This window comes from Zeus faber (assembly GCF_960531495.2).
Source record: "Zeus faber genome assembly, chromosome: 2".
Lineage (NCBI taxonomy): Eukaryota > Metazoa > Chordata > Actinopteri > Zeiformes > Zeidae > Zeus > Zeus faber.
The window spans coordinates 15,319,858-15,345,807 of NC_137189.1; the positions used below are offsets into that span (position 1 = coordinate 15,319,858).

At 45.0% G+C, this 25,950-nt stretch overlaps 2 protein-coding genes across 2 annotated transcripts in view; one reads left to right on the plus strand and one right to left on the minus strand.

Moving 5' to 3' along the window:
* On the minus strand, nucleotides 1-4,004 carry LOC307248252 (F-box only protein 30-like). Its single transcript, XM_080024590.1, has 3 exons — nucleotides 3,907-4,004; nucleotides 1,269-3,271; nucleotides 1-780 (listed from the first exon to the last, which is right to left on the minus strand). The coding sequence occupies exons 2-3, from the start codon at nucleotides 3,234-3,236 to the stop codon at nucleotides 586-588; spliced, it is 2,163 nt and encodes a 720-aa protein (XP_079880716.1). The 5' UTR covers nucleotides 3,237-3,271; nucleotides 3,907-4,004; the 3' UTR covers nucleotides 1-585.
* Nucleotides 4,005-10,262: 6,258 nt separating this feature from the next.
* The window catches only part of grm1a (glutamate receptor, metabotropic 1a), a gene marked incomplete at both ends in the record, with an annotated part of 32,695 nt that continues 17,007 nt past the window's right edge, over nucleotides 10,263-25,950 (plus strand). The window contains 2 exons of the mRNA XM_080023057.1: nucleotides 10,263-10,971; nucleotides 17,117-17,366. Of these exons, the coding sequence (XP_079879183.1) occupies nucleotides 10,263-10,971; nucleotides 17,117-17,366 (959 nt within the window). The remainder of the gene's footprint in view (nucleotides 10,972-17,116; nucleotides 17,367-25,950) is intronic.

Here is a 25,950-nt window from a genome sequence, read left to right on the forward strand (position 1 = left end):
AGACTCTTTATTAAATGGTAGCAAAACATGCATGTCTCCTAATTTGGCTAGATAACATTAACAGCCACACCATACTCACCCATACAGGAATGAGACTAATTGAGTAAAAACTGGTAAAAGGGATGTTGGGGACAGCTAAGCAAAATATGATTAAAGTGCTAGCATAACATCAATGTTACGCGAAAGTGGTGCAACATGGCAAAACATTTATTCATACATGGCTACGACTGAAAGGCAGGACTCTGAAACCACTTTGCTACTTCCTCAGTAAAAATATAGATCTGCTATAATGCATATTTGTTTCTCTGAAAGTTAACAAGAATAGGGCATAGTTGCAGTAAAATTCCAATCAAAGTACAAATCTTAAACTATTTGTGCCTTCTTTGTCCACCTTTAGGTGCACTGACCAGCAATCATGTCAAGTGTTGGTTCATGCTTCATTAAGGCTGTTTTTATTCAACTACTGTAACAGATTCGATCATTTTCAGGTTTTTGCCCAAACTATCTAGTGTCTTAACACATGGTTAACACATGGTGCAGTGTGGAATACAGTGGCGGTAGTGCAGCTCTTGTGTTTTGGTTGGCTCAGGGGTTGATATGACGCAGGACTCGGCGGAGGGAGTGTGCGTCCCGGGCCGTGCACATAGCAGGAAGTGGTACAGGCTCAGTTTTGGGCTCCACCGTGTTAAAGCGGCACTTCCTGAGGTGGTCTGACATGCTGGGCAGGTCGTTGAACCCCCATAAGGACACGGGACTGAAGGCTGTGCTGAATCTCCACACCTTGAATCACAGGTTAAGGGGATAAATACCAGTGCTGAAATGAGGAGATGATATTAATTGTTCAATATGGTTCTACTGCGCAAAATTTCACTTTACTAGCAAATAACTACTTAAATTGAATTGCTATATTGTACTTGTATAATTATTACTCACAATGTATATTACCTTTGCAACCCATTTCTGTCTATCGGTTACTCAACACATGTTTATTAGCAGTGTTAAAGGACAAGAGGAGCAGTTAGTAGTGCAGGTGCTGATTGAAAACAGTCAAATCATGGAAGATTTTTAGAATTGTCCTCCAATAAGAGCAAATACAAGTATCTAATGCTTAACCAGTCAAACTGAATAACAGGGCTGTCCTAATTACTACATAATCACAAGATTGCATTATTTGAGCAGATATTTATTTGGGTAAAATTGTGATATTACACAATCCTAGTCGTTGTTGTGGCTTTGTTACCTTCTGAATAATGCCATGTCTTTTTTACCTTGTTTTTTATTTGCCATGAAACGGTGGCGTGTGCAGCGGGGCACTGCCTTCTCTCCCACTGTAGCTCCACGATACCCCGGGCCTGCAACAGAGTGGCACACAAGTCCCTCATTGTCCTTGACACCATGGAGAGCTGGCACAGGCTGAAGCTGTCCAGGAAGCCAGCGATGTGCCACTGTATTTCCACGGGAAGTCCGGCGAACAGATCGGACTGGGAGTTACTAGGAAGCCCTGCCCCAGGACAGGGCTGCACCCCGAACGACCTGAGGTGTCTGTCATGAACCACCTTGGCGCCCTGTGTGGATGGGTAGAACCTGCGCTGGGAGAAGGTGCAGCCGTAGTAGGCCATCGGGCAGCGGTGCTCCATCCAGCCGTTGAGGCCAGCGTGGATGTCGCCGTGCACGTTGGTGAAATGGGAGGAGAACTGGTCCCTGCGGAAGGACTGGCCGCACACGAAGGGGAACATGTGCTGGTAGTGGGAGTTGGGTGGGAGGTAGCGGTTGTGGGGGACCGCCTCCACCTCGAGAGCCTCCAGGACGAGGCCGAGGCGGAGCGTCTTCAAGGGGCTGGGGTATGAGAGCTGTGGAGCTGCATGATCGCAAGCCGACGCAGAGGCCATGTCGCCCACTCTTGTGTTGGTCACCAAGATAGTCGCCGGGAAGTTGAAAGTCTGAGTGCCAAAGTCGACGTGGTTGCTGTCTACGTAGACCGTGTCGGAGATCCGTCTGCACTCCCTGGACTCCTCCAGGCAGAAGAGGAGGGCGGCTGTGATCAGGTCGATCTCCCCTAAACCCATCGGGTCATCCTCCTGCTGCAGGTCCGAGGTATCCACTGCCTTGTCCTCCATTTTGGGTTGGAGTCTCGGGCGCGATTGGCCGCGGAGCCAACTCCTCCGACCGTTGGACGCTGAAAAGTGGTCCATGTCTCTTAGCAGATAGAGGTTGTGGAGCTTCCGTTCGACCCCCCAGTTTTCTAAGAAAACCAGCCCCCTGTCGTCCAGGACAACATGACTGGCCCTCTGAGCCACAGCCGGGATGACATGCAGCGCCTCTGTCGGTTCAGACGGCGACTGAGCAACTGCTACATTTCTGTCCTCTTGACCCTCGAGTGAACAGGTTGCATCCAAATTTTCCATCCCTTCTCCATTACTAGCAGCCTTGCCACTTGAGATACCATTGCAAACACACTGTTCACCCACAGGTGTTTTGGGTTCAAGATCAGTTAGTTTTCTGTTGCAATCTGCGCTGTTGTCAGCAGAGTTTGCACTGCTGAAGACATCCAACGCGGCAGCTAAGCTCCTCGCAGTCTCCACTGTGGCCTTGTATAGTTCACCATAGTGCTCCTCGTGCAAACCATTAATTCCATTGGCTATTCTCTCCTTCGCCGAGCCCGGTGAGGGTGGCGGTGGTGGCTGAGCTACAGATACAGAATGTGGAGAACGCTCTGATGTCGACGCCATAGGTGCAGAGGCGGGAAGAGGCTGGTGCGCCGCACCGTGCAGTTCACCTTCAGCGACGAGTGTCTTTCTCCCTGCGGTGGGGGCCATGGCGACCACTTTGAGGGACTCCAGCAGCGTCCGCTGATCCTGCAGGGCGAGCGTCATATCCAGCTGCTCGACCTCCTCCACCCCCCGGCTCAGGCTCTCATAGGACGTGTAGTCCAGACAGCTGACGGGCCATCTGTTCCACTCCATGGTGCAGCACACCACTCCGGCCGGACAAACCTTGAGGTGCGTGGACATCCGGTGGCGCAGCAGGGTGACAGGGCAGCCAAAGCCGCTGTTCAGGCAGGGAACCCTCTCCAGCGGGCACAGGAGGCCGTGCTCAGCGGCTTTACAGGAGTGAAACGTGGCCCCACACACCAGTGGACACGTGATGAGATTGCACGAAACACCCTGTTGAGGTTTTATCGTGCATCTCTGGTTCACACAGGAAACACAGTGGTAGTGGTCCGCCTCCATCTCCATTAAAAGTAGCGGGCCGTGGGATAGGGTCCGCTTTGCTACCAGACGGGAGGAAAGCACAAATTTTGGGCTTCAAAAATTTGGGTTGTTTTAACATAAAGTCACAAGCTTATTATTAATCATCTTTTAATAAAAAATGTACATGGAATGGCAAAGACACACAGTATCATGCAACTAGTGTACACAACTCAAAAGATAAACTAATTTGGGATTGTAAATGCAGTAACAGTATAAAAAGATGACGGGACAGGGGATTTAAATTAAACTGGTTTCATGTTCTTATGGATGTAAATACACTAAATGAACCCCGCTTGGAAAGCTAGATTACACTTTAGTTCGCTGCCTTACGACTTTAATACTTTAATACTTCAATACAAGAAGGGAGGCATAAGTGAGATAAACACTCCCAAATATCAGATGCGAATTTTAATAGCCTAAACTTGGCTCAAAACAACATGAACAGTGACAGGGCTACGTCCATCTGCTGGTGGTCTGTGGCTTAGGAGGTGTAGGCTAATAAAGAGCTAAAGGCTAATGCTGAGCTGAAGACGAGAGAATACCATTTTCCCGGCTAATGTTCACCCATTTAGCAGTTTTCCAAGGTGCAAATCTTAGTTTCATCACGGTGCTAAGCTGCCCCGCTGGTCGAATCAACAATAGGACCCCGTCTCACCGTGTTGTCGCGCTATTAACTAAACTTGTTACGCTGTGACGGCAGCTCCGCACAGTGCGCGCTAGCAGCTAGCTCACTACATGTCCCGTCCGCCACCGACCGTGACGTCGCCTTACAGCGGCGTGCTGGGTTCAACAGGAAGGCGGAAATCGGTCATTCCGAGTCGGTGGTTGCGCCCTCATCGCTAAATGGTGTTCTGTCGCCTCCTTTCGGGAAGGCACGGTTGTAATAATATTCAAAATAACAATAGAAAATAAAAAATAAAATGTAAAACCCATGCATGTTGCCATGTTGCAGGTTTGGTATGTCTGCAAACTCGGATCGGTGCTATGTGCCCCGAAATTCCGACTCAAACGGCCGTTCATTTTCACCTTTCCGTGACTTTTCCGAGTTCCGAGGTGACCGGAATGCCACACTGTTACTCCCGTCCGGCCCGTCACGGATGGATGACATTGTGCTTGGATATGTAGAGCATTTGAGTTTTGGTATTTGAACCAACACTCCAGCGGTTTCATTTACTAAACTTTATTGTGTAGGCTTCTACTTTCCAAAATGAGACAATAATCGCAGGTGTTCAGTTGTCTCTCATTGGTAATATCCAAAGTAGTACATGCTGCGGCCACTAATAACCGACAGATGGCGCTGTTGTACAGCATTTACCGCGAACTGGTCCAAAAACGCTTTGAAAGGGGTTGCCAGGTCAGGCAAGAACACGCTCCAAAGCGCTTTAAAGTAGTTGAAACTGTTGCCAGATTAGGGGGCACAACGGATTAGGCAGGGACTTTTATTTGTTGAAACGGTATTGTAAAAAAAAAAAAGACAGAGAGAATCCACACCTATTCTTCAAAATATCATCAACAAACCAAACTACGCGTTTAAAACATTACATTTTATATTATTCTCACAGGTTTTACATATACTGCTTCTGCATATGTTTGTTTTATTATCTGTGTATTTGTCACATTACAGTTCATTGCTAACCTTCAAATGTATTAAAAGATCCAGTCGTGTGGACTGCATCTTATATAGTTTAGTCTTATATATTTCTAGTGTTGCGACCCACTCAAAGCGCTTTACAGTACATGCCTCTCATTCACACATTCACACGCATGCATCGATCGATGGTGGCGGCAGCCGTGCAAGGTGCACACCTGCTCATCGAGAGCAGTTAGGGGATTCGATGTCTCGCTCAAGAACACGCCGACGTGGTGCCAGGAGGAGGAGCCAGGAACCCTCTGATTACAGGACGACCCACCCCACCTCCATGGGCTCAACCAGGCTCAACCAGGCTCAACCTGGCGGCCGGGCCCGACCAGGCTGATAGTTATAGGTAGCTGCTCACACCGCTCTCCATGTCTTTACAGCCCGGATCAATTGGCGTGACACATTTTCTCTCACACATGGTAAACACTGTTGTGCTTCAAGCGATAGACTAAACTCAGAATATTCCATTTGGGTCTTTATGACTCAATAGTTGACACACAGTTGAACGTTTCACCATTTGAGATGTCTAGCATACTTCTATATGTCAAAAAAGCAAATAGAAATCAAGTTGCTTTTCTTTGTTATTTGACAGGTTTGACGTGGGACTTGGTTTTCGGGGATATTTTCCAATGCTTTTCAAAAACATTGGTCCAACCCTAAAAGGAAACAATAAATGTGTTTGCAGAAAGGTCGGCAGTTCGAATGATGTACGGTCATCTCATTCGGTGACCAAGTAATGTAGTAAGTAGAAATAGTGAAGCTTGCTCAACAATGCTTGCAAAATTGATGACAAAAATGATCAGAATATTTATCGTCTGGTAGCCAGACGTGTAGCTCTGATCCACTCGGCCTTATGACACCAAATGACACCGCTCCTGCCCCGTAGTGTCGCTTTATCTCCCATCACAGTATTCTTTCTCAAACATGTCACCTTTGCTCTGGCTCAATACCCAGAAGCCCCGGAGCTGCAGTGTCAGTGTCACACCAGCTCCTCGGCAAAAGCTTGTTCGTGATTTGTAGCACTACGGCCCGCGTTACGTCCCGGCTCGCCGTGCAGGGGCAGGCGGCGGCCACCACCACTGGACCGGGCTCTGACCTTGGGTGGAGCAGCGAGGGGGGGGGGGGGGGGGTGAGGTTATTATTATCATTATTATTTTCTTTCTTTTTTTAACCACTTGGGGTGGGATTGTTTCATTAGAGCTACTGATTCCATCTATAACGTAGGACTACACACACACATACAGGTATGGGTGGTTTGTGGAGTCCTATATCAAAAACAAGATGTTTGAAAAGATGATCTGGGATTATGTATACTCATTACTATACATTACTATACAAGTTTTGAATCGTGAGAAATTGAACAGTACATGTATATTTTTTAACCATTAAAAACATAAAAATATCAAATTATATTAAAACATTTAAAAAATAACATAATTATTAAAGCCATTTCCGGTTATAGGGACACTAAATGTGTCCTGATGACCACCACCACCATGTTTAAATTGCATCTGGTGTATAGCCAAGATATTATTCTATATTCTATTATTTTATATTCTGTTGTATTCTATTCTATTTTAGTGCATGGTAACACTCTCATGCATTTACACATTTTATATGGATACATTTCTGTATCCCCCAGTATCTGTTCTCTGTCTGTGCCACAAAATGAGCATTTTTGCTGTTATTGCACTGTTGGTTGTGTGACATATATTATATAGAATGTTTGCAATCATATTGATTTTTGACCATGCCAAGGGACTACAGATGAAAATTTGTTCCAGCTAAATCGGGTATGACGGTATTTATCTTTAATAGTGTACATGGTCCCTTACGAATAAATAATTAAACAAATCAATAAAACCCTCCTTAAAGTGCTGGGGGGGGCAGTGAAAGCAGCTCTGAGTGCTGTGGTCTGCTGTCCAGGGTGCTGCTAGGATGCGGGGTGCAATTTCTCTCCATTTACATTGCCCACCGTAGCGCATTTAATCATATTGCACATTAGGGTTTTCACAAAGTGCAAGAGGTGAACTAATAGTTGGAGACCGATCTGCATCTCCAACCAGATGCTTGGGTGATATTTTTGGGCCTGGGCTGTCATTGTGAGGGATCGTAATAGCCCACTTGACGTCACTCGGGATTGACATCCAACCTCCTTTGGTGTGTGTTCCTGCGCATCTGTCTGTTCCGTGGTCACGCTTGCCTGGTGCATCTCACCACGCCCCTCTGATTGTTGGGCTCACGGACTAAACGGTACTGAAGCCCTGTGACACCCGTCTCTAATCTCTACACACCCCACACACACACACACACACACATTCACCCTCTCTCCTCCTATTTTGATCTGTTTTCGTATTCGTATTTCGTATTGAATATTATTTGAAATCTCTTTACACACATGTGCATGTAGAGTACATGCACTCGTAGCTTTCCAGGGAGGCTGCAAAGTGAAGTTGTTTAGATAGATAGATAGATAGATAGATAGATAGATAGATAGATAGATAGATAGATAGATAGATAGATAGATAGATAGATAGATAGATAGATAGATAGATAGATAGATAGATAGATAGATAGATAGATAGAATGGCTGCCCGTTTAATTAGAAGGCCGAAACCTTTGGGTGATGAGTGCATCATCGTGTTGGACCAAACTTCTTCATCGGCTCAGTCTCCTCTCCAGACCTGACCTCTAAGAGGAGGGTATGAGATGGGAGGCAGCCAACCCCACCGTGGTGACTCACTCCAGAAAGACAATAGAGGATTACATTCACATCCCAGGACAATATTCTCATGCACAACAAATGAAAAAAACGCTATAACATTTTGGTGATAAAGAACCACCAACACCATCCACCTTGCCTGCAACGGGTGTTTGCATGCTATGATAAGTAAACAAACATAGATAAATAAATGAGTCAATAGCTCTATCTATCTATCTATCTATCTATCTATCTATCTATCTATCTATCTATCTATCTATCTATCTATCTATCTATCTATCTATCTATCTATCTATCTATCGATCTATCTATCTATCGATCTATTGATCTATCTATCTATCTATCTGTCTGTCTGTTTCTCTGTTCATCTGTTTTCTGTCCGTCTGCTTATCTATCTATATTAGTATATACAGTATATATAGTATAAAGTATATATATGTCATAAATACAAATCATGTTGTAGTAATATCGTTATAGATATAGATAAAATGTTTGTTTAAAATTAGATAGAGAGGGACCCCCCCCCTCTCTCTCTGTAAAGGGGAGAGCGATAGAGATTGAGAGAGAGACACACACTGATGGAGAGGGAGAGGGGGAAATAGAGAGAAAGAGAGAGGGGTAGATTGAAAGAGGGATATATAGAGATAGATAAAGAGGAGGGAGTGAGTGAGGGAGTGTACCTGTACAATGTGTATTTATTCATGGTCATACCAATACAGCCTTGTTGAAGTGAACTGGGCATCAGATTGGTGGATAGACAGAGAACACAGAGGCGAGAGAGAGAGAGAGAGAGAGAGAGAGAGAGAGAGAGAGAGAGAGAGAGAGACAGAGACAGAGACAGAGACAGAGAGAGACAGATAGAAAGAGGGGGGAGATGGGGGGGAGATAAGGGAGAAAGAGAGACAAAAATGGAGATGGAGATAGGGGAGAGTGTGAGAGAGAGATAGAGAGAGAGAGAGAGACAGAGACAGAGACGGGGAGGGAGACAGAGACAGAGAGAGACAGAGAGAGAGAAAGAGAGAGAGGCAGATGGGGGGAGGAAGATAAGGGAGAAAGAGAGACAGAAACTGAGATGGAGATAGGGGAGAGCGAGAGGAAGAGAGAGAGAGAGAGAGCGAGAGAGAGAGAGAGAGAGAGAGAGAGAGAGAGGGAGGGAGGGAGATAGGGGAGAGAGGGGGGGAGAGAGAGAGAGAGAGGGAGAGAGAGAGGGAGAGGGGGGGATGGGGGGGAGATAAGGGAGAAAGAGAGACAGAAACTGAGATGGAGATAGGGGAGAGAGAGAGAGAGCGAGAGAGAGAGGGGGGGGGGGATAGGGGAGAGAGAGGGGGGGGAGAGAGAGAGAGAGAGAGGGAGAGAGAGAGGGGGGGATAGGGGGGGAGATAAGGGAGAAAGAGAGAGAAACGGAGATGGAGATAGGGGAGAGTGAGAGAGAGAGAGGGAGAGAGAGAGAGCGAGAGGGAGAGAGAGAGAGAGAGAGAGGCAGATGGGGGGGAGGAAGATAAGGGAGAAAGAGAGACAGAAACTGAGATGGAGATAGGGGAGAGAGAGAGAGAGCGAGAGAGAGAGGGGGGGGGATAGGGGAGAGAGAGGGGGGGGAGAGAGAGAGAGAGAGAGGGAGAGAGAGAGGGGGGGATAGGGGGGGAGATAAGGGAGAAAGAGAGAGAAACGGAGATGGAGATAGGGGAGAGTGAGAGAGAGAGAGGGAGAGAGAGAGAGCGAGAGGGAGAGAGAGAGAGAGAGAGAGGCAGATGGGGGGGAGGAAGATAAGGGAGAAAGAGAGACAGAAACTGAGATGGAGATAGGGGAGAGCGAGAGGAAGAGAGAGAGAGAGAGAGGGGGAGGGAGATAGGGGAGAGAGAGACAGAGAGAGAGAGAGAGCGAGAGAGAGGGAGAGAGACAGAGACGGGGAGGGAGACAGAGACGGGGAGGGAGAGAGAGAGAGAGAGAGAGAGAGAGAGGGAGGGAGACAGAGAGAGAGAGGGAGCGCTCGCTCGAGCGGTACAAACTCAAGTATCGCAGCCAAAGGAGCGCGCGCCACAGAAGACGGAGGGCGGCACGCTCTGTCTCGAGGATCCAGGTAACTCCTAAATTCCTTTACCTCAATCTTTTACACACACACAAACACACACACACAAACACACACACACACACACACACGGCTGTTTCTTCATCTGTTATCAGAGCCGTAGTGTAGTCTCTGACACATTGAACTAAGTGTGTGTTTCCTTCGCTCAGCGGTGTGAGTGGAGCTGTAGTGTCGCTGTCCACGGTGCTGAACCTGTCTCACCGCCTCCCCGCTGCGTCCCTCTCTGCACGGGGAGCAGACAGCGCCGTAGCCCACACTCCGGCTCGCGGGCGGCTCATCGGTCCTTTCGGAAGCCGTCGTTAAGTAATATCTACATATGTTGAAGCATTTCAGTTTTTTGTTTCAAATGTTTGTCTGGTGTTAGTTCCCGAGGCCCCTGTCGGTACGGAGACCGTTTCCATGTCTCCTGTCATCCACTGACGCCATCTCTCCCGCTCTGCAGGTGTGTCGCTCGGAGCCCCGCGCGCTCTGCTCTCGGACCATGGGCCACGCACTGACCCGCCGCGCGCGCCTCCCCGCACACCTGGCCCGGCTCACGCGACGCGGCACGTGGCACGCGTAAACATGGGCCCTCTCGCGCCGCTGCTTCTCCCCGCGCTCCTCTTCCTCCTCCGTGACCTCGTGCCCTCCCACGGCGCCAACGTCCACGAGCGGGCGGCCCCGCGCGCCGCGGCCGCCCGCTCCGTGGCCCGCATGGACGGCGACGTGATCATCGGCGCGCTGTTCTCCGTGCACCACCAGCCCTCCGCCGACAAGGTGGCCGAGCGAAAATGCGGGGACGTGCGCGAGCAGTACGGCATCCAGCGGGTGGAGGCCATGTTCCACGCGCTGGACCGGATCAACGCCGACCCCGACCTGTTGCCCAACATCAGCCTGGGCTGCGAGATCCGGGACTCGTGCTGGCACTCCTCCGTGGCCCTGGAGCAGAGCATCGAGTTTATCCGGGACTCGCTCATCTCCATCCGGGACGACAAGGACGGCTCCAAGTGGTGCATCGACGGGACCCCGTCCAACCAGCCGCCGCCCACCAAGAAGCCCATCGCCGGGGTGATCGGACCCGGCTCCAGCTCTGTGGCCATCCAGGTGCAGAACCTGCTGCAGCTCTTCAACATCCCGCAGATCGCCTACTCCGCCACCAGCATCGACCTGAGCGACAAAACGCTGTTCAAGTACTTCCTGCGGGTCGTGGCCTCGGACACGCTGCAGGCCCGGGCCATGCTGGACATCGTCAAGAGGTACAACTGGACCTACGTGTCTGCGGTACACACTGAGGGTGAGTTCAAGCTCAAAGATAAAAAAAAAAAAGACATCCTTGAACCCGAAAAATAGTCAGGTTAAAGTTCTTCATCTCCATTAATCGCCGCTTCACAACCACTTTCTGCAATGCTCAACTAGGCCTACCTACATATGTTTATTGTATATGTAGGATAAGTAAAACCAAATTTACTGTAAGTTCAGCAATCGCCCCCTTCTTTACCATGTAAGGGCCTTCTTTTGATGCACATATATGGTTCAAATGTACTAATAAAGCAATCACTATTGGTCAATTATAATAAAACAGCCAATAAAAAAAAAATCACAGGTAGCGATTATATCCACACTGGCACCATGGGGCACCCTGGCCTACCACAGAAATAACATCATCACGTTTTTCTTTTTGGAAACTTCAGATATAAAACAGCCTCAGCCTCAGCAGTGTCTTTTGGGACACTGGCCAGCGCATTACATGAGCACATTTCTCTTGCAACGCTAACTCTGTTCTCCCCACAGAGACAAAGCCACTTGAGGAGTTTGGGGCTTTTAAAAAATCCTTGTCATATGAAAATAGGCTTATCATCTTTGAGGCTGTGAATCGAAGAGTTTAAGATAATTCTTTGTTTTTTGTCTTTTTTCCACAACACAGTGAAATCAACCTTGGCATTAAATAGGCTGAGTAATGATCCATTCGGTGTATTGGCATAAATACCACCAAACCCTTGTGCAGATATACAATTTCAGCTGTGCTACAACCTGTGGAAATGTGAAAATAGTGGCATTATGGATTATGTTTGAGAAGACTGTTCACAGTAAAGAAGGGAAGGGAAGTTACTCGTAGGGTAAGTTATAAATAATTTATATATTTGTGCCATAATTTATTTAGGTTAAGGAGGAATTTTTAAGGAGGTATTTTTGAAGCCTTTGTGTAGCAGCCCGTGAAAATAACTACAAAGAAATAGCCGATTAATAAACCTTTCCCATAACAAATTTGCAAACAAACCCTCAAATTTCCACAGTGCAACATCTGCATTTACACCTAGACACTGCACAATAAATAACTCATCAAGCAACTCAAAATAACAAAAACACATGTATGAAAACAATAATTAATAATTAAGTGCTGCTTTACTGGCACAAGTAACGTTTCTAGCACCAGACACACAACACAGCAACATTCTTATTTTTATTATTATTTATTTTTAACCCATGCTGTCTGCATGCTTGGCATACAACACCGAGTATTTGTATGCCATTGCATCTAGGACAGAGGAAAACCCAGCAAGACAGCAACTTTCAATAACAGTCAATGTAAACATTTTACATCCTTTGAGGTTCTCCATCTCTTGTACACGGAATCAAATAATACACTCTTCGCTCCACTCACCAAGGGTGCAAAACTTTACACTTGGCTGCTTTCCCATGTCATGTCGCCAACTTGATGGACCCTGAACTAAACAGCACACAAATGCGGCGCACGTAAGGCAAAGGAACTTCACAAAACAACGCGTAAATAGCAATACATAACTCCTTCATGTTACAGAGTAAACAACGGCAAGATTCCGCAACACGTGCTAAACTTACACATAAGGCACGCTGCGGTTCTGCGGCGAGTAAAATCTGGCGAGTGAAATTGTGCCAATCAGTTATACGGGTTCCCGGGCTCACACCTGCATGAGTAACTGGATGTGAATGAGGAATGACCTCGCAGTCACTTACACTGTGCTCAAAAAGTCAACTTGCAAGTTTAAGTGTGATTGCGCTTTGGTGGAGACTGTGAGATACGGTTGACTAACTTGGAACTGTGTACAGTGCGAAATCTGAACCTTTGTTTAAAATATGTGTATTTTTTTTACAGTATCTGCCATTTATAATCACAATTGGCCTGAGTCAGACCCTCCCCTGACCTTTGTTGAATCATTCCTAAATCTCTATCTACGGTTATAGCTCTGTGGTGGTCACGACTTGCTTCAGCAGTTTTTTTTCTTTTAACCTAAGAAACGTGGAAAAAAAAAAAAGCATCTTGTTGCCCATGGAAACAGTTAGGGGCTCTGTGAAGGCGCACACATCCTGGACTGACTATCATGATTCTCTTTGAAAAAACAACAATGGCAAAAAACCAACGCATGACAGGTTTTGGTGGCGAGTGTCAAACGGATTGTCAACTAACGAGCCGCCACCCACCTCTGTCACAGTCTGGATGGGAAGAGAAAATTTAATTGGATATCATGATTCGATTTTCTAGTGCGAGAAAGAAAGAAGGCGATGGAAAATATCATGAAAGCGCAATTGGAAAACCAACACATTGGCCTATTGTGTGCCAGTGTAAATGCATTAGAGTGGCGGCAATTTCTGCTTCTGTCCCTCATATTCAATTAGCCATACGTCGTGGAGATGGTATTCCACATCGCCTGTGGGAAACAATTGAGAGCATTGTATAGGGTGCTTCAAGGAAATGGTCTCTTAGGAAGGTGAATGCATTTCATATTTCTTTAGAGAGGCCCTTCTAGGCTTCAGGGAAAAACATGTACACTGCACACAAACACACAGACAAACACACGCGCACGCACACAAGTACGGTGACTGATACTTTGGCTGTCTCTGCAATCTTAGCTACGATAACAGATGGATGCTTGACTTTGTCGTCCATCCGCATTTACTGAAACAGAGTGCATGGCACTTCTGATTAAAAGTGACTTGCGTGGTGTGAAGTTAAATAACAGCCCTCTCCATTCCTAGCGACTTTGATTGTGATTAGTAGTCAGTGGACTCTGTGGTTGTCATTAACAAATGATCTAAGCCGCAGTTCAGTGAGAGGGCCTCGATCAAAAGTTGCCACACAACCAGATACAGCGATGGTGTGTCATCCAGAGGTTATACAGAGCAACATCTGGCCACTGTGCACTGGACTTCGTACCATCAACCCTGTCAGAGTGAAACTGTCGATCACTGATGCAGTATACTGTAGTTAGAAAGTATGCATTCACTGGGTTAGGGTTTGGTTTAAAAATCTGGTTGGTAAAGAATCAGAATCAGAATCCGAATTGGTTTATTTCTGTCAGGTACATTTACATGTACAAAGAATTTATTTTGGTGAGGTTTGGTGCACTTCAGTACAGACCATAAAAAAATTATATATATATATATATATATATAAGCTTAACAGTCACGATAAAAGGAGAATAAAATAAACATTTAGTAAAATAGGATGAAAACAAAATTGTAAATGTCAAATATATACAAATTGCTCAAAATACAAACAGAAATAGTCAGATTGTTAAGATAAATTATCATATGAATTATTACTATGGGCTTACTTGTTACAGTATGTACAATGTAACATCAGTGTTATTATGTGTATATTATGGCACAAGTTGTGTGTGTGTCTCTGAGTGAGTGAGTGAGTGAGTGAGAGGGTCAGTGGGGGGTTAGTGTGTGTGTGTGTGTGTGTGTGTGTGCGTGTGCGTGTGTGTGTGTGTGTGTGTGTGTGTGTGTGTGTGTGAGAGAGAGATAGAAACAGTCAGTGGGAGGCGGGAGGGGCAGGGGACCTGTTGGTGAGCCCCACTGCCATGGAGTAGAAACTGTTCTTGTGGCGCAGGGACATGGCATACATCCCCTATATCAGACCTGGGCATTTTACGGCCCGCGTGAGATCGATCGTAAATTAGAACATAAATGAAAAAGTATTTATGCCGTGCATGCAATACAACTACGTTGCTTTTTTTTGAAAAGCGTGCTTTTTTTTATTTGCGTAAGGGCGCGCATGCGTGGGTTAACAGCTACAAGTGATGCTGGCCAGCCATCCCTCAAAATGTCAGCTCTCACCAAAAAAAGAAAAAATGATGCCGAATGCCGCGTTTTGAACAAGACATGGACTGCTAAAAATGTATTCACACAAGTCAAAGGTAACGCCGTGTGCAGAGTTTGTGGTAGACAGGTCGCTGTGTTCGAGGGTTAGAAATTGAATCACCACTACGTGACCAAACACGAGGAGAAATACAAGAACTTGTCTGATCAAGAGCGCGCAAGGGAGTCGGATGCTCTGCTGGCTGAGCTGCAGAACCAACAAGGACCTTTTACTAAACTTTGCACGTCCAGAGATGCAGCTGTCAAGACAAGTCATGTCATATCCCACAAAATCGCTAGAAAAAGTAAAACGTTTTCTGACGGAGAGTTTATTAAGGAGTGTTTGTTGGACTCTGCAGCACTAATATGCCGGGAGAAAACGGGAGCATTTGAGAACATCACCCTCTCCCGACGAAATCTGGAGCCTCAGCTGAAGAACAGAGCGGTCAACTTTGATTATTTTTCCCTGGCTTTGGATGAGCGCTGCGATGTATGTGACACTGCCCAGCTACTCATCTTCGTACGTGGGATAAGTACAGACTTTAAAATCAGGGAGGAGCTGGCAGCCATGCAGTCAATGAAAGGGACAACAACTGGGAGTGATTTCTTCATGGAGGTAAATGCATGTTTGGACAAGTTGGGACTGAAATGGGAGAAGCCGGCAGGTGTGACAACAGATGGCTGTCCAAATCTGAAAATGTTGGACTTTTGAAGAGAATGCAGGATAAAGTGACAGAAATGAACCCTGAGCAGATATTGTTATTTTTGCATCGTATAATACATCAGGAAGTGTTGTGTAAGTCAGTGTTAAAAATGAACCATGTTGTTGATGTTGTAACTAAAATAGTTAACTTCATCAGGGCAAGAGCATTGAATCACAGACAGTTTGTTGCACTTTTGGAGGAATATGAGACTGAAGATCGTGACCTAAACTACCACACAGCTATCAGGTGGCTCAGCCTGGGCAAAGTGCTGAAAAGTGTCTGGGACCTGAGAGAAGAGATTCACGAGTTCTGTGAAAAGAAAGCATCCCACAGCTTTCAGATGCAGACCTTGGTTTTGCTGTAGATGTGACTGCACTAATGAATGAACTAAATGCCAAACTGCAATGCAAGGGCCGTTTTGTGCATGAAATGTACAGCGCAGTGAAGGCTTTCATGAGAAAATTGCAGCTTATCTCAAGTCAAATGGAGGACAACATACTTGCCAACCCTGAAGGAAGCCACACCATCAGCTGATCACCTCCACAGGTACTCATCCATGTTAGAAGCACTGCATGGTGAGTTTTCAAGGCGATTTCAAGACTTTAAAACAGTTGAGAGTGAAATGCACATGGTTTCTTCTCCCTTCACCTGCAGTGTGGATAATGCACCCAGTGATGTTCAGATGGAACTCATTGACCTGCAGACTGACACGTTTCTGGCGGAGCACTTTAGATCAGTCTCATTGCTTGGTTTTTACTCTTCCCTTAAAGTGGAGAACTTCCCACACATGAAGAGGCATGCTCAGAAGATTCTAGTCCTCTTTAGATCTACCTATGTATGTGAAGAGACATTCTCAGTGATGAAGTTCAACAAATCCAGATACAGATCCTCTATCACTGATGGTCACCTCTCAGCTGTCCTTCCCACATCCACCTCAGACATTCAGCCAGATTTCAATGCACTTGTTCAAGCCCAAGACGGACTGGATTTTACTGAACAAGTAAAATGAACTGAAAAACATTAAAAGCACTTATTGCTTTTTGTATTAAGTTGACCAATTGCTTATCTTTAACATACTGCAAAACACCTTTTCAGTATTTGTGAAGATTAACATGTTAAAAATAAAATGAAACACTGATGTAATGATTGTTTTTGTTTTTATTGTTTATTACTTCTGTAGGAGTATTTTCCTATTTGACCTATACCACTTTCATATATTTATATAAATATTTACAGAATATCCTCATTCTTCTGATTACCAGTAGCAGCTTATCAAAATATATAATTTGCTGCTTTTTACAATGGGAGAAAATTAATATTGAGCAGAATCAAGTTATTGTTGGTTCGCCCCTCCAACACAGCTCAGGTTTCTCATGTGGCCCCTTGTAAAAATTAATTTCCCACCCCTGCTCTATATTATGGTCCTTCAATTTGTAAAATGGCAATTCTTACAGACTAATCAGGGTTCTGTGCTATCAAATGTAAATAGATTCAGAAGTCAGCAAGATTTATGTGACCAGTGGACAGAATGTCTTTTGTCCAATGTCTTTGATGACTATATTGATTATTACTGCCGTTGAGCAAACATACTGTCTTTTTATCCGTCATTGGCAGGAAACTATGGTGAGAGTGGCATGGAGGCCTTCAAGGAGCTGGCCTCCCAGGAGGGCCTGTGCATCGCCCACTCGGACAAGATCTACAGCAACGCAGGGGAGAAGCACTTTGATCGGCTTCTGAGGAAACTCCGCGAGCGTCTGCCCAAAGCCCGCGTGGTGGTGTGTTTCTGCGAGGGCATGACCGTGCGAGGTCTCCTCATGGCCATGAGACGACTGGCCGTCCATGGAGAGTTCCTCCTCATTGGCAGGTATTTACGAAAGAAAGGTTGGACTGATGACTATAAGTTAAGGGTGGTTAAAGGGTGGATAGCTGTGTGGAAACTGTGTGGTCTGATGCTTGATGTTCACGTCACCAAGGCAACCAAGAAGAAAAAGACCACATGCCAGTAGCGGCGAAGAGAGAGAGAAGAGTTCTCCAGTAATGAATAATTTGTATTTCTGTCACAGAAACAAAACTAGAGAGGATAACAACATGTCTTCCCATCTCTCTCTCTCTCCCTCCCTCATTCCCCACATCCTGCTCTCCACTAATCCTCATTAAATACCACCTTTCAGACCAGTGGCAGTCATTTTATTTTCATTTGATTAATCGCCACATCACTATCAACTATGTGGAGCAGGAAGGACATGTCCACACACATAGAAGAAGCTCTTATTTAAAATGTAAATCTCCAGATCTCGGGATAGCCCTTTAGCACAAGCTGTAGTTGATAGAAGGGCAACAGGGACCTGAATATCTGCATATCTCTCCATTTATGCGATTTTCTTTCCGTGTGATCTCTCAGAGGTAGTCTTTTTTTTTTTTTTGTGACCAGGTCTGCTGTAGGGCTACTGTCGTCTTTCTGTCTGATGAGAGGGACATTGATAAGACAGCTGAGGATGACTGAGGCTTATAGCCCGGCTAAGCAGTCTTCGGAGGAGATTTGCTGAACACCGCATGAATCTCGCTCAAATTCAGGGCAACTGACTCCTATAATGGAGACAAGGAAGAAAAGGCTGAGTGCACAATAAAAGTTTTTCCATAATTCCATATTATTATAGGGGTCTTGTATAGACTAGAGAGAGTTAAATATCTTATCAACAGTTGTGACGTATCCTACAGAACAAATAATAGAAAAATGTATACAAGGTTGGGGTTAATGGTCAATGGTTACTCTATTGAGTACTGAATTGATATGCAGTACTACAATACTGTAATTAGAGTAGATTTCTTACCTATTCTAATTTCAGAAAGTTCTTCAACCTGCTCAAGTTTGGTTGTACTCTCTGCCCAGCCTCCCTCATTGTTAGACCATGGTTGACCACATGGTCAACCAAAGTGGCCCGGATTTCATCAGATTCTAGCTCTCCTTGGTCTTGCTCTTCATCATCCTCGTCCTCTTCCTCCCCGTCCTCCTCTTCTTACTCTCACTCCTCTTGCTGTGCCTCTCTCTCCTGTGTTGGCATCCATTGCTCCAAAACAGAAGAGCTCGCCTGTGGCCCCTTTGTTACAGTAAACCTCTGATTGCAAATTGAACAATTGTGCAACATGTGCTTGGCCATGTGTGGAGTTAGTGTGGATAGCAGGAAATTTAAGTTTAGCATTTTGAATGGCATTGTGTTCCTTGTGAACTCAAGAGATTTTATTCATGAAGATTGGGCCAAATGAAGAGACTCGTGCGTAGTGTTTTGAAAAAAAGTTTGGTTAAAATTGCAATCCCAATGTAAAACAGGAAATGTTTTTGCATTTTAGCGGAATTAGTTCAGGGGATTGATACTGTACATGAGTTATAGGTTGTTGTCATTGACTTAGAACCCACTTAGCAGACCACAAATAGAGTTAGTGTGCAAAAAATTGAGAAAAACTGTATTATACACCTACAATAAATCCTCTCTGCTACATTGTTAACAACATTTGTAGAAGGCGCCCAAGCCCATTCCACTACTTTAAGACCAGTCCACAATTGGCATACAACATAACAGTTGAAAAAGATGAGATGTTCATCTCTCACGATGCCTCTTTTCACAAAATCCCCATTGGATGTCACCTTTGAAAATCGTGCAGAACCTCCTTAAAACCGATACAGAATTGTACACAGTCACAACATTGTGGCTAAATCTGCCTCTTTTCAGTTCAGATCAGGAATCTAGAGGCAGAGGGTTTTACAATGGGTGATCCTCTGTCAGCCATGTTGAGTGGGTCCTCATGGAAGATTTCTAAAAGCTCAATTTTCAACACACACAGGAGCATTTACTCGTGAAGAAGTAATACACAAATCCAAATTGTTTCTTGACCATAACAATATACCACAGAGGTGGCAAGAGCATCACGCTTACAATGCACTGGGAACCAACACACACTGATCAATAATCTGCTCTGGTCTACAAAACATCCCTCACCACACAAGCGATTAGTTTTCAAAAGTGGTTTGGTTCTTGACAATCTGTAATTTTCGGTGATTTGTGTCAGTGTGTTTGGTCGAGTTCTTCTGCAGGGAAGACCTGCACTCTCCCATGACACAGTACACCTTATAAATTATCCATTCAAATGACACTCTAGTGTTTCATCTCTTCATATATACATGTCTCACTCTTCACATTCCATAGGAGTTAAGAGTGTCTTTTTTTAGCCATGTTGAAGTCTCCATGGGCGAAAGAGGGAAAATATGCCTTTGCTCCCTGTGCTTTTGGGTCACAGAGAGACAGCGAGAGAGAGCAATAGAGAGAGAGAGAAAAACAGAATGGCAGACAGTACCCTCAAGTATGGCCCTTGAGGGTATTTCTCTGCGTCTGTTTGAAAAACTAAGCTTGCATACAGATATTAGCTCATTACGGCAGAGCATATTTGCATTATTTGTGGCCTCACCTTAAAATAAAGCTGGGACGCTTCTTTGATAATGTGTTTATGGCTGTATGTGGAGTATGTGTCTTTGTGTCTAAGTGTATTTGTGTGCGTTGGCGTGCCGCTTAGCCATTTACCACTTGCATGGTCCCCCCAATTACCACCCTCTCTCTCTCTCTCTCTCTCTCTAGCCTACAGTACCATTTAAAAATAAATTCTGGATATTTGATGATATCTAATGGGAATCATGTCAGACATACAGAAATACAAGGGTGTTGATTTATTTGGCTGCAACAATAATTGGGCAAAATTCTGATTCCAAATGTGAGCAGAGATTCATTTTGTTTCCGTTTGTGCTACAAGTTCAATCAGGGGAGACCTGGTGGATGGAAGTACTGTTTAATGAACAATAGTCAACATTTGGCTTTAGGACTCCATCAAATCGCGAAGGAGAAGCTTCTTGATGGTTGGGAATCACTGTTCCAGATGACCTCTGATAATGGTGGAGGTGGAACCTGATACTGGTGGAGATGGGATGGAGGTGGGAGCTGATACTAGTGTAGATGGGGTGAAGGTCAAACCTGTTATGGCCATAGATGGGGTGAAGGCAGAACCTGATACCAGTGGAGATTAGAGAAGGTTGGGTCTGATACTGGTGCAGATCGGGTAGGGGTGGGGTGGAGGTAGAACCTGATACTTGTGGAGATGGGGTGGGGATGTGACATGATACTGGTGGAGATGGGGTAGAAGTTGGACTTGATGCTGGTGGAGATGGGGTGGAGGTCAGAGCTGATACTGGTGGAGCTGGGGTGAAGGTAGACCCTGTCATGGCGGAGATGGGGTGGGGGTGAGAGATGATACTGGTGGAGATGGGATTGAGGTCGCAGCTGATACTGGTGTGGATGCATTTGAGGTGGAGGCTAATACTGGTGAAGGTGGAATTAAGGTAGGAGCTGATACCGGTGAACATTTGAAATGAAACCCAACAGTCATTTCCAAGCCTGCAACAGTACCAATACTTGCGGGCAGCAGTGGGATTGGATCTCTGAGGGCGTGGCAGACTCGGTTGAATGAAGTAACTGCAGGTGATTCAAGTCTCACAACAATGCAAAGCAGTTTTCCTGTCTGAACATTTGGTAGAACTCCGTAAGCCGCATCTGCACTGCACTGTGGGTCTATGTTGTGGAAAAAGAAAACAGAAGACATTCACTTCAGACAAAGGCCAGGTGTGCTCCCTAACTAAACCCACTTTGTGCCTGAGTTACACACTCCGCTCTATGGAGCCCCCACAGTGCCTCCATCTGTTTCTGTGCTGCTCAGGGGCTTTTCTCTCTCTGGGGTGTGAATCATACTTTGGTGGATTGATTGTCTCAGTGACTGGGTTCTAGCTCACTTGCTAGTGGGCAGACACACACACACACACACACACACACACACACACACACACACACACACACACACACACACACACACACACACACAGACACACACGCACAGTTATTGATTACCCTCTCATAGATGGAAGTTCAAGTTCAAGTTGCTTTCCCTGTCCCCAGGAAGAACTCTGACACACACACACACACACACACACACACACACACACACACACACACACACACACACACACACATTCCTCACACCTGAGAAAGGCCTTGAGAAGATCCTAGAGCAGAATTCCTAACACAGATCTTCGTCTACAGTGTTACAGTTTTTCTCAATTGTTTACACACGTTTTCTGAAAACATAGTAGTTGAAGTTGAAGCGAACCAGTCACTTAATAACATACAGTACTGTTAGAGAAACTACAGAGGAGTCTATTTGTCATAATTGCTAAATTAATGAAGCATATTAACTCAGAGTGAAAGCTTTTTTATTTGTTACTTTCTTATTTACAATGTTCTGGACTTCCCTTCTCAAAAACACAGAGCAGAAATAGTCTTTGTCAGATATTACATATTATTAGTTAATTATTAATTAGTTTATTGACTTGATGCTGACACAGAACCTCCGCTCAACCAAACCTCCACAACCTCAGGATATTTGACAAGCAGAAATGTGCAAATTTCTTTTGGTGTCTGGAAGAGGAAGAGAGTCCACTGAGGAGAGCATCACGCCAATGGCTGAGAAAGTGTCAGGCGTGAGCAAAAAGCTGAGAACGGGAGACAGGCAGCCGACAATGATGTTGCATCTTCCGAGTCTCAGAGGGCTCGGTGTCACTGACACAGCCGAAACTTGGTCTAGGCGGCGCATGTGCTCATTTCAATCTACTGATCTGCCTCACAGACTTTGCTGTGAATGGAACATGTTATGTTCATTTCCTCGGCTGTTTTATTCTGGTTAAATATAAATCCGAAGGGCCTTCAATCTACATATGCTCCCTCCAGTGGCTTCTCGTCAATACGGACGCAAGCTTCCTGTCAAGGTGATGGTGTAGAGTGCTCTCAGCCTGCCACCCGCCTGTTCACGCAATCAACAGCATTCAGCTCCGCCGTACTTATATTGCGGCTTGTTGTTGTTGTTGTTTTATGGCGGCCTGTTATTAGTAAAGCTAATTTGCATAAACTGCTTTCACATTTGTAAAGCTCTTTTCCGCCTCTAAATGTCAGACAGAAGTTTGGTCGGGATCCTAAAAATCCTCGATTCCTCCGGATCTCCAGTCTGAATGGACACAAGTTCTGTCTGGGATGTGTCTTCCAGACGTTCACATTAGCAGTCAGTCGTCACCAGCGATGCAGAAATGTTTTTCTCAAGCCTACACCGAGTCACAGAAACATCTGTCCATCTGTACAGTTCCACATCTGACGGCCATTTTCTATACTCTGCAACGGCAGATAACACGGCTTTTGCTTTAAGCTTGAACAAATGAAACATTTAGGGAGACAACGCCAGAGGGAGAGAGTAAGAGGAAGAGTAATGGCATGGTGCATTCAGACGCTTTCTCCTGCCGTCTCCGAGGCTTTTATCTCCTCTCCATCTTGGATTGAAGAGAAAACGTCGAGGATGTGGAATTCTGCCTATTCGCTTTTCTACAGTAGGCATGAAAATATACATTATCTCAGTCGACAGTGTTAGCGGCAATACTGAATTAATGAACAGCTGCCATCCCCATCTAGAAAGAGTGTATGTACGTACTGCATATACAGCTGAGGATGTATGAAATACTTTTCAAGGGTTTGACATAATCCCTTTGTGAGTCTTGAAAGAAAGCCAGATCAATGACATTGGTTTGGTTTGGTTTGTCACCGAGCGACTGAAATTGTTACACAAGGTTAGAGGAGAAGCCCGAATAATAACAGATCGGCCTGCACTATAGCCTTGGTGTCTCAGATTGTGTGCCGCGCCACTGTGGAGGTGGCCTGCATTCTACAGCAGCTCCTTCTAGATTATCTCAGAGTCTCCTCATCAGGATTATCCCTTCAAGTGGGTGGCACCGTTCCCCCACGACTGACAGGGTGAGATTTATGCTTGGCTTTGCATATCTGGGATTTTCCAGAAACCACGGTAGATCTTCAGTTTGAAACACGTTTGCGGCTGATTAATTATGAAGGTAACAAGGAGGGAGAGAAAGAGAGGGGGCGAGGGAGTCAAAATGTGAGAGGATGTGAAGGAAGGAGACACAGGAGTGGGAGGGAAGCATTGTTCAGTACCGAGCTGAAATATTCACTGTATCCTCTCTGTTCTGCCGGCTGCTTTTGACCCCTGTGCTCATCGAAGGTTAGAGACTCAATAATCACTTTATTTCCCACTTTATTTTCCAATTTGGACACACCTGGACTTTATTTTCTACCTTTAACCAGTGGTAGAAATGGCCAAATTTTACTTGAGGCTACTGGAGTAGGGCTGCATTCAGTGCATTCACAAACGTTTCAGTTGGTTCAATTCACACACTTTACAAGCAGTTAAAAAAAACTGAAAAATTATTGTTTTGCTCTAAAACACATCTTTGTGTCTCAGAATCTGAGGCAAATAGCACATTCAGTCCCATACTTTACTACTCCGCGCAGCTGCAGTCCAATGTCTAAGGACTAACTCCGTTTCTAAAGCCACTGGCTTGGTCAAGGGAAATAGCAGGAGCATCCAGAGAAAACCCACCTAAACCCAGTTGGCCCAACTAGCCCTTGTTGGTTTCCAACCAACCAGACCTTCTAATGGTCTGGTTCATAATAATATCACGGCAAGTTTAAGAAGGTTTTTTTTGTTTGTTTGTTTGTTTGTGTGTTTCATTCCAATGTTCACTGATAGCAGGTGGTTTACTGTGGCTTACACTATAGTCATTTTGGGGTTTTGTTTCATTTAATGAAGGCTTCATTGTGAGTGTCTCACTAAAGGTGCATCACTCCTCTGATAGTGTGCCGGCGAACAATAGGCCCGTCTCAGAGAAAATCGCTGACAACTCCCGACCAAAAGGATGTTTACATAGATAAGAATTACGAGATATGGGACCGCAAGACCAGTTCTTGTAGATTTCTACCGTCAATGGTTTGCACCTGAATGCAGTTTCAGGAAAGTGTTTCTCCAGCACAGGGGTCCATTGAGTGGGATGTTCATATTTATAAAATGCCTTCGATGCTAATTTACAGCAACAGCAAACTGTCAAGGACATCTCTCTCTCTCTCTCGCTCTCTCTCTCTCTCTCTCTCTTATTGAAGCCTTGTTTCCTCCTGTATCAGGGGACAGGTGAATGACAACAGAGTGATATACAAATATACAAATAGCTCGGTAGTTTGCTGCTGGACAGCACTGTAAGATCATAATCTGAACTACAGTCTCTAGCATCAGACACATTGGGAATAAGAGAATGTACCTAACACATATAGCACAAATACAGATCATTGTGTAAAACACATAGATGGTGTAAAGAATTCACATTATACCAATACATTAATACATACAGTGGAAATCAACAACAGGCAGCATCTCCTATCAATGATACAGATCTCTAAAATCAAACTGGGGCACGATGAATAAGTTAAAGCTGCATAGATGGGCTTTTAATGGCTCCCGAGCAGGACCCTCTCTGCTGCCTCCAGAGAGTTGTGCTGGCACTGTGTAGCTTACAAAACACTGCTGTTGCTGCGTTAAATAAGCCAGAAGACAGAGGGAAGGATTGTGAGGATATACAAGGCAGGGGTTAAATTGGGGGTGGCTATAGGTGCACACCAAGCACCCACCATTGGTAAATAAATGAGAACGATATTGAAGGGGTTCCTGTGGAGCCATATTTATTTTATATGGGCCATCTAGAAGGGGTCAAAATCACGATAACTTTGAGGACTCCCATGAAATTTCCATTGATGGAGACCAAATGTTTAGCTGTGCCGTGGCCGGGTGAGCCGTAGTTAGTAGGGGTGGAGCCGAATCCAAAAATGGTAGTCGGCAAAGCACATATAGCGGGTTTTTATGAATATTTCTTTGGAACAAATATTTAAAAAATTATTTGTTTTCAGGGAGAACCAGGGGACCACAAACCAGGCCGACCGCCGAAAATCCCAAGCGCTTGTTTCTGGTGTTCTCACAACCTGGTGTTTCAGGCAGCTGGACTTAGAGGGAGGTTTAGTTCTTGGCGTAAGGTACTTCAGAGAGGACAGTTTATTTGGAATGATATTTTTTGTTTGTTTGTAGTGTCTATAGTTTGTCTGTTCAGCATCCTTCAATTTATTGGTTATTGTTTATGTTTAGTTTATTGGTTGGAGTGTGGATGTGGAACTGAATGTAAGTTTTAAAATGATTTTCTTTTCAATGATGTCCATGGTTAGACCTGTTTATTGCTGCATTTATGAACCATAAACCAATATTACATTTAAGTGTTGATAATTATCACATTACTTTATAGATGAACACTTACTGTATATTCACACTTTAATATCCTAAAACTAGAAGTGTAATTAAAAACAAAAACAGGATTGTTCCACCGTTTTCCGCTTTTATTCAAATACAAATACAAACACAAATACTGGGCTCTCTGCACATCTTTGCAGTAAGCAAACCTAAAATCACGAGGCTTTTTCAAA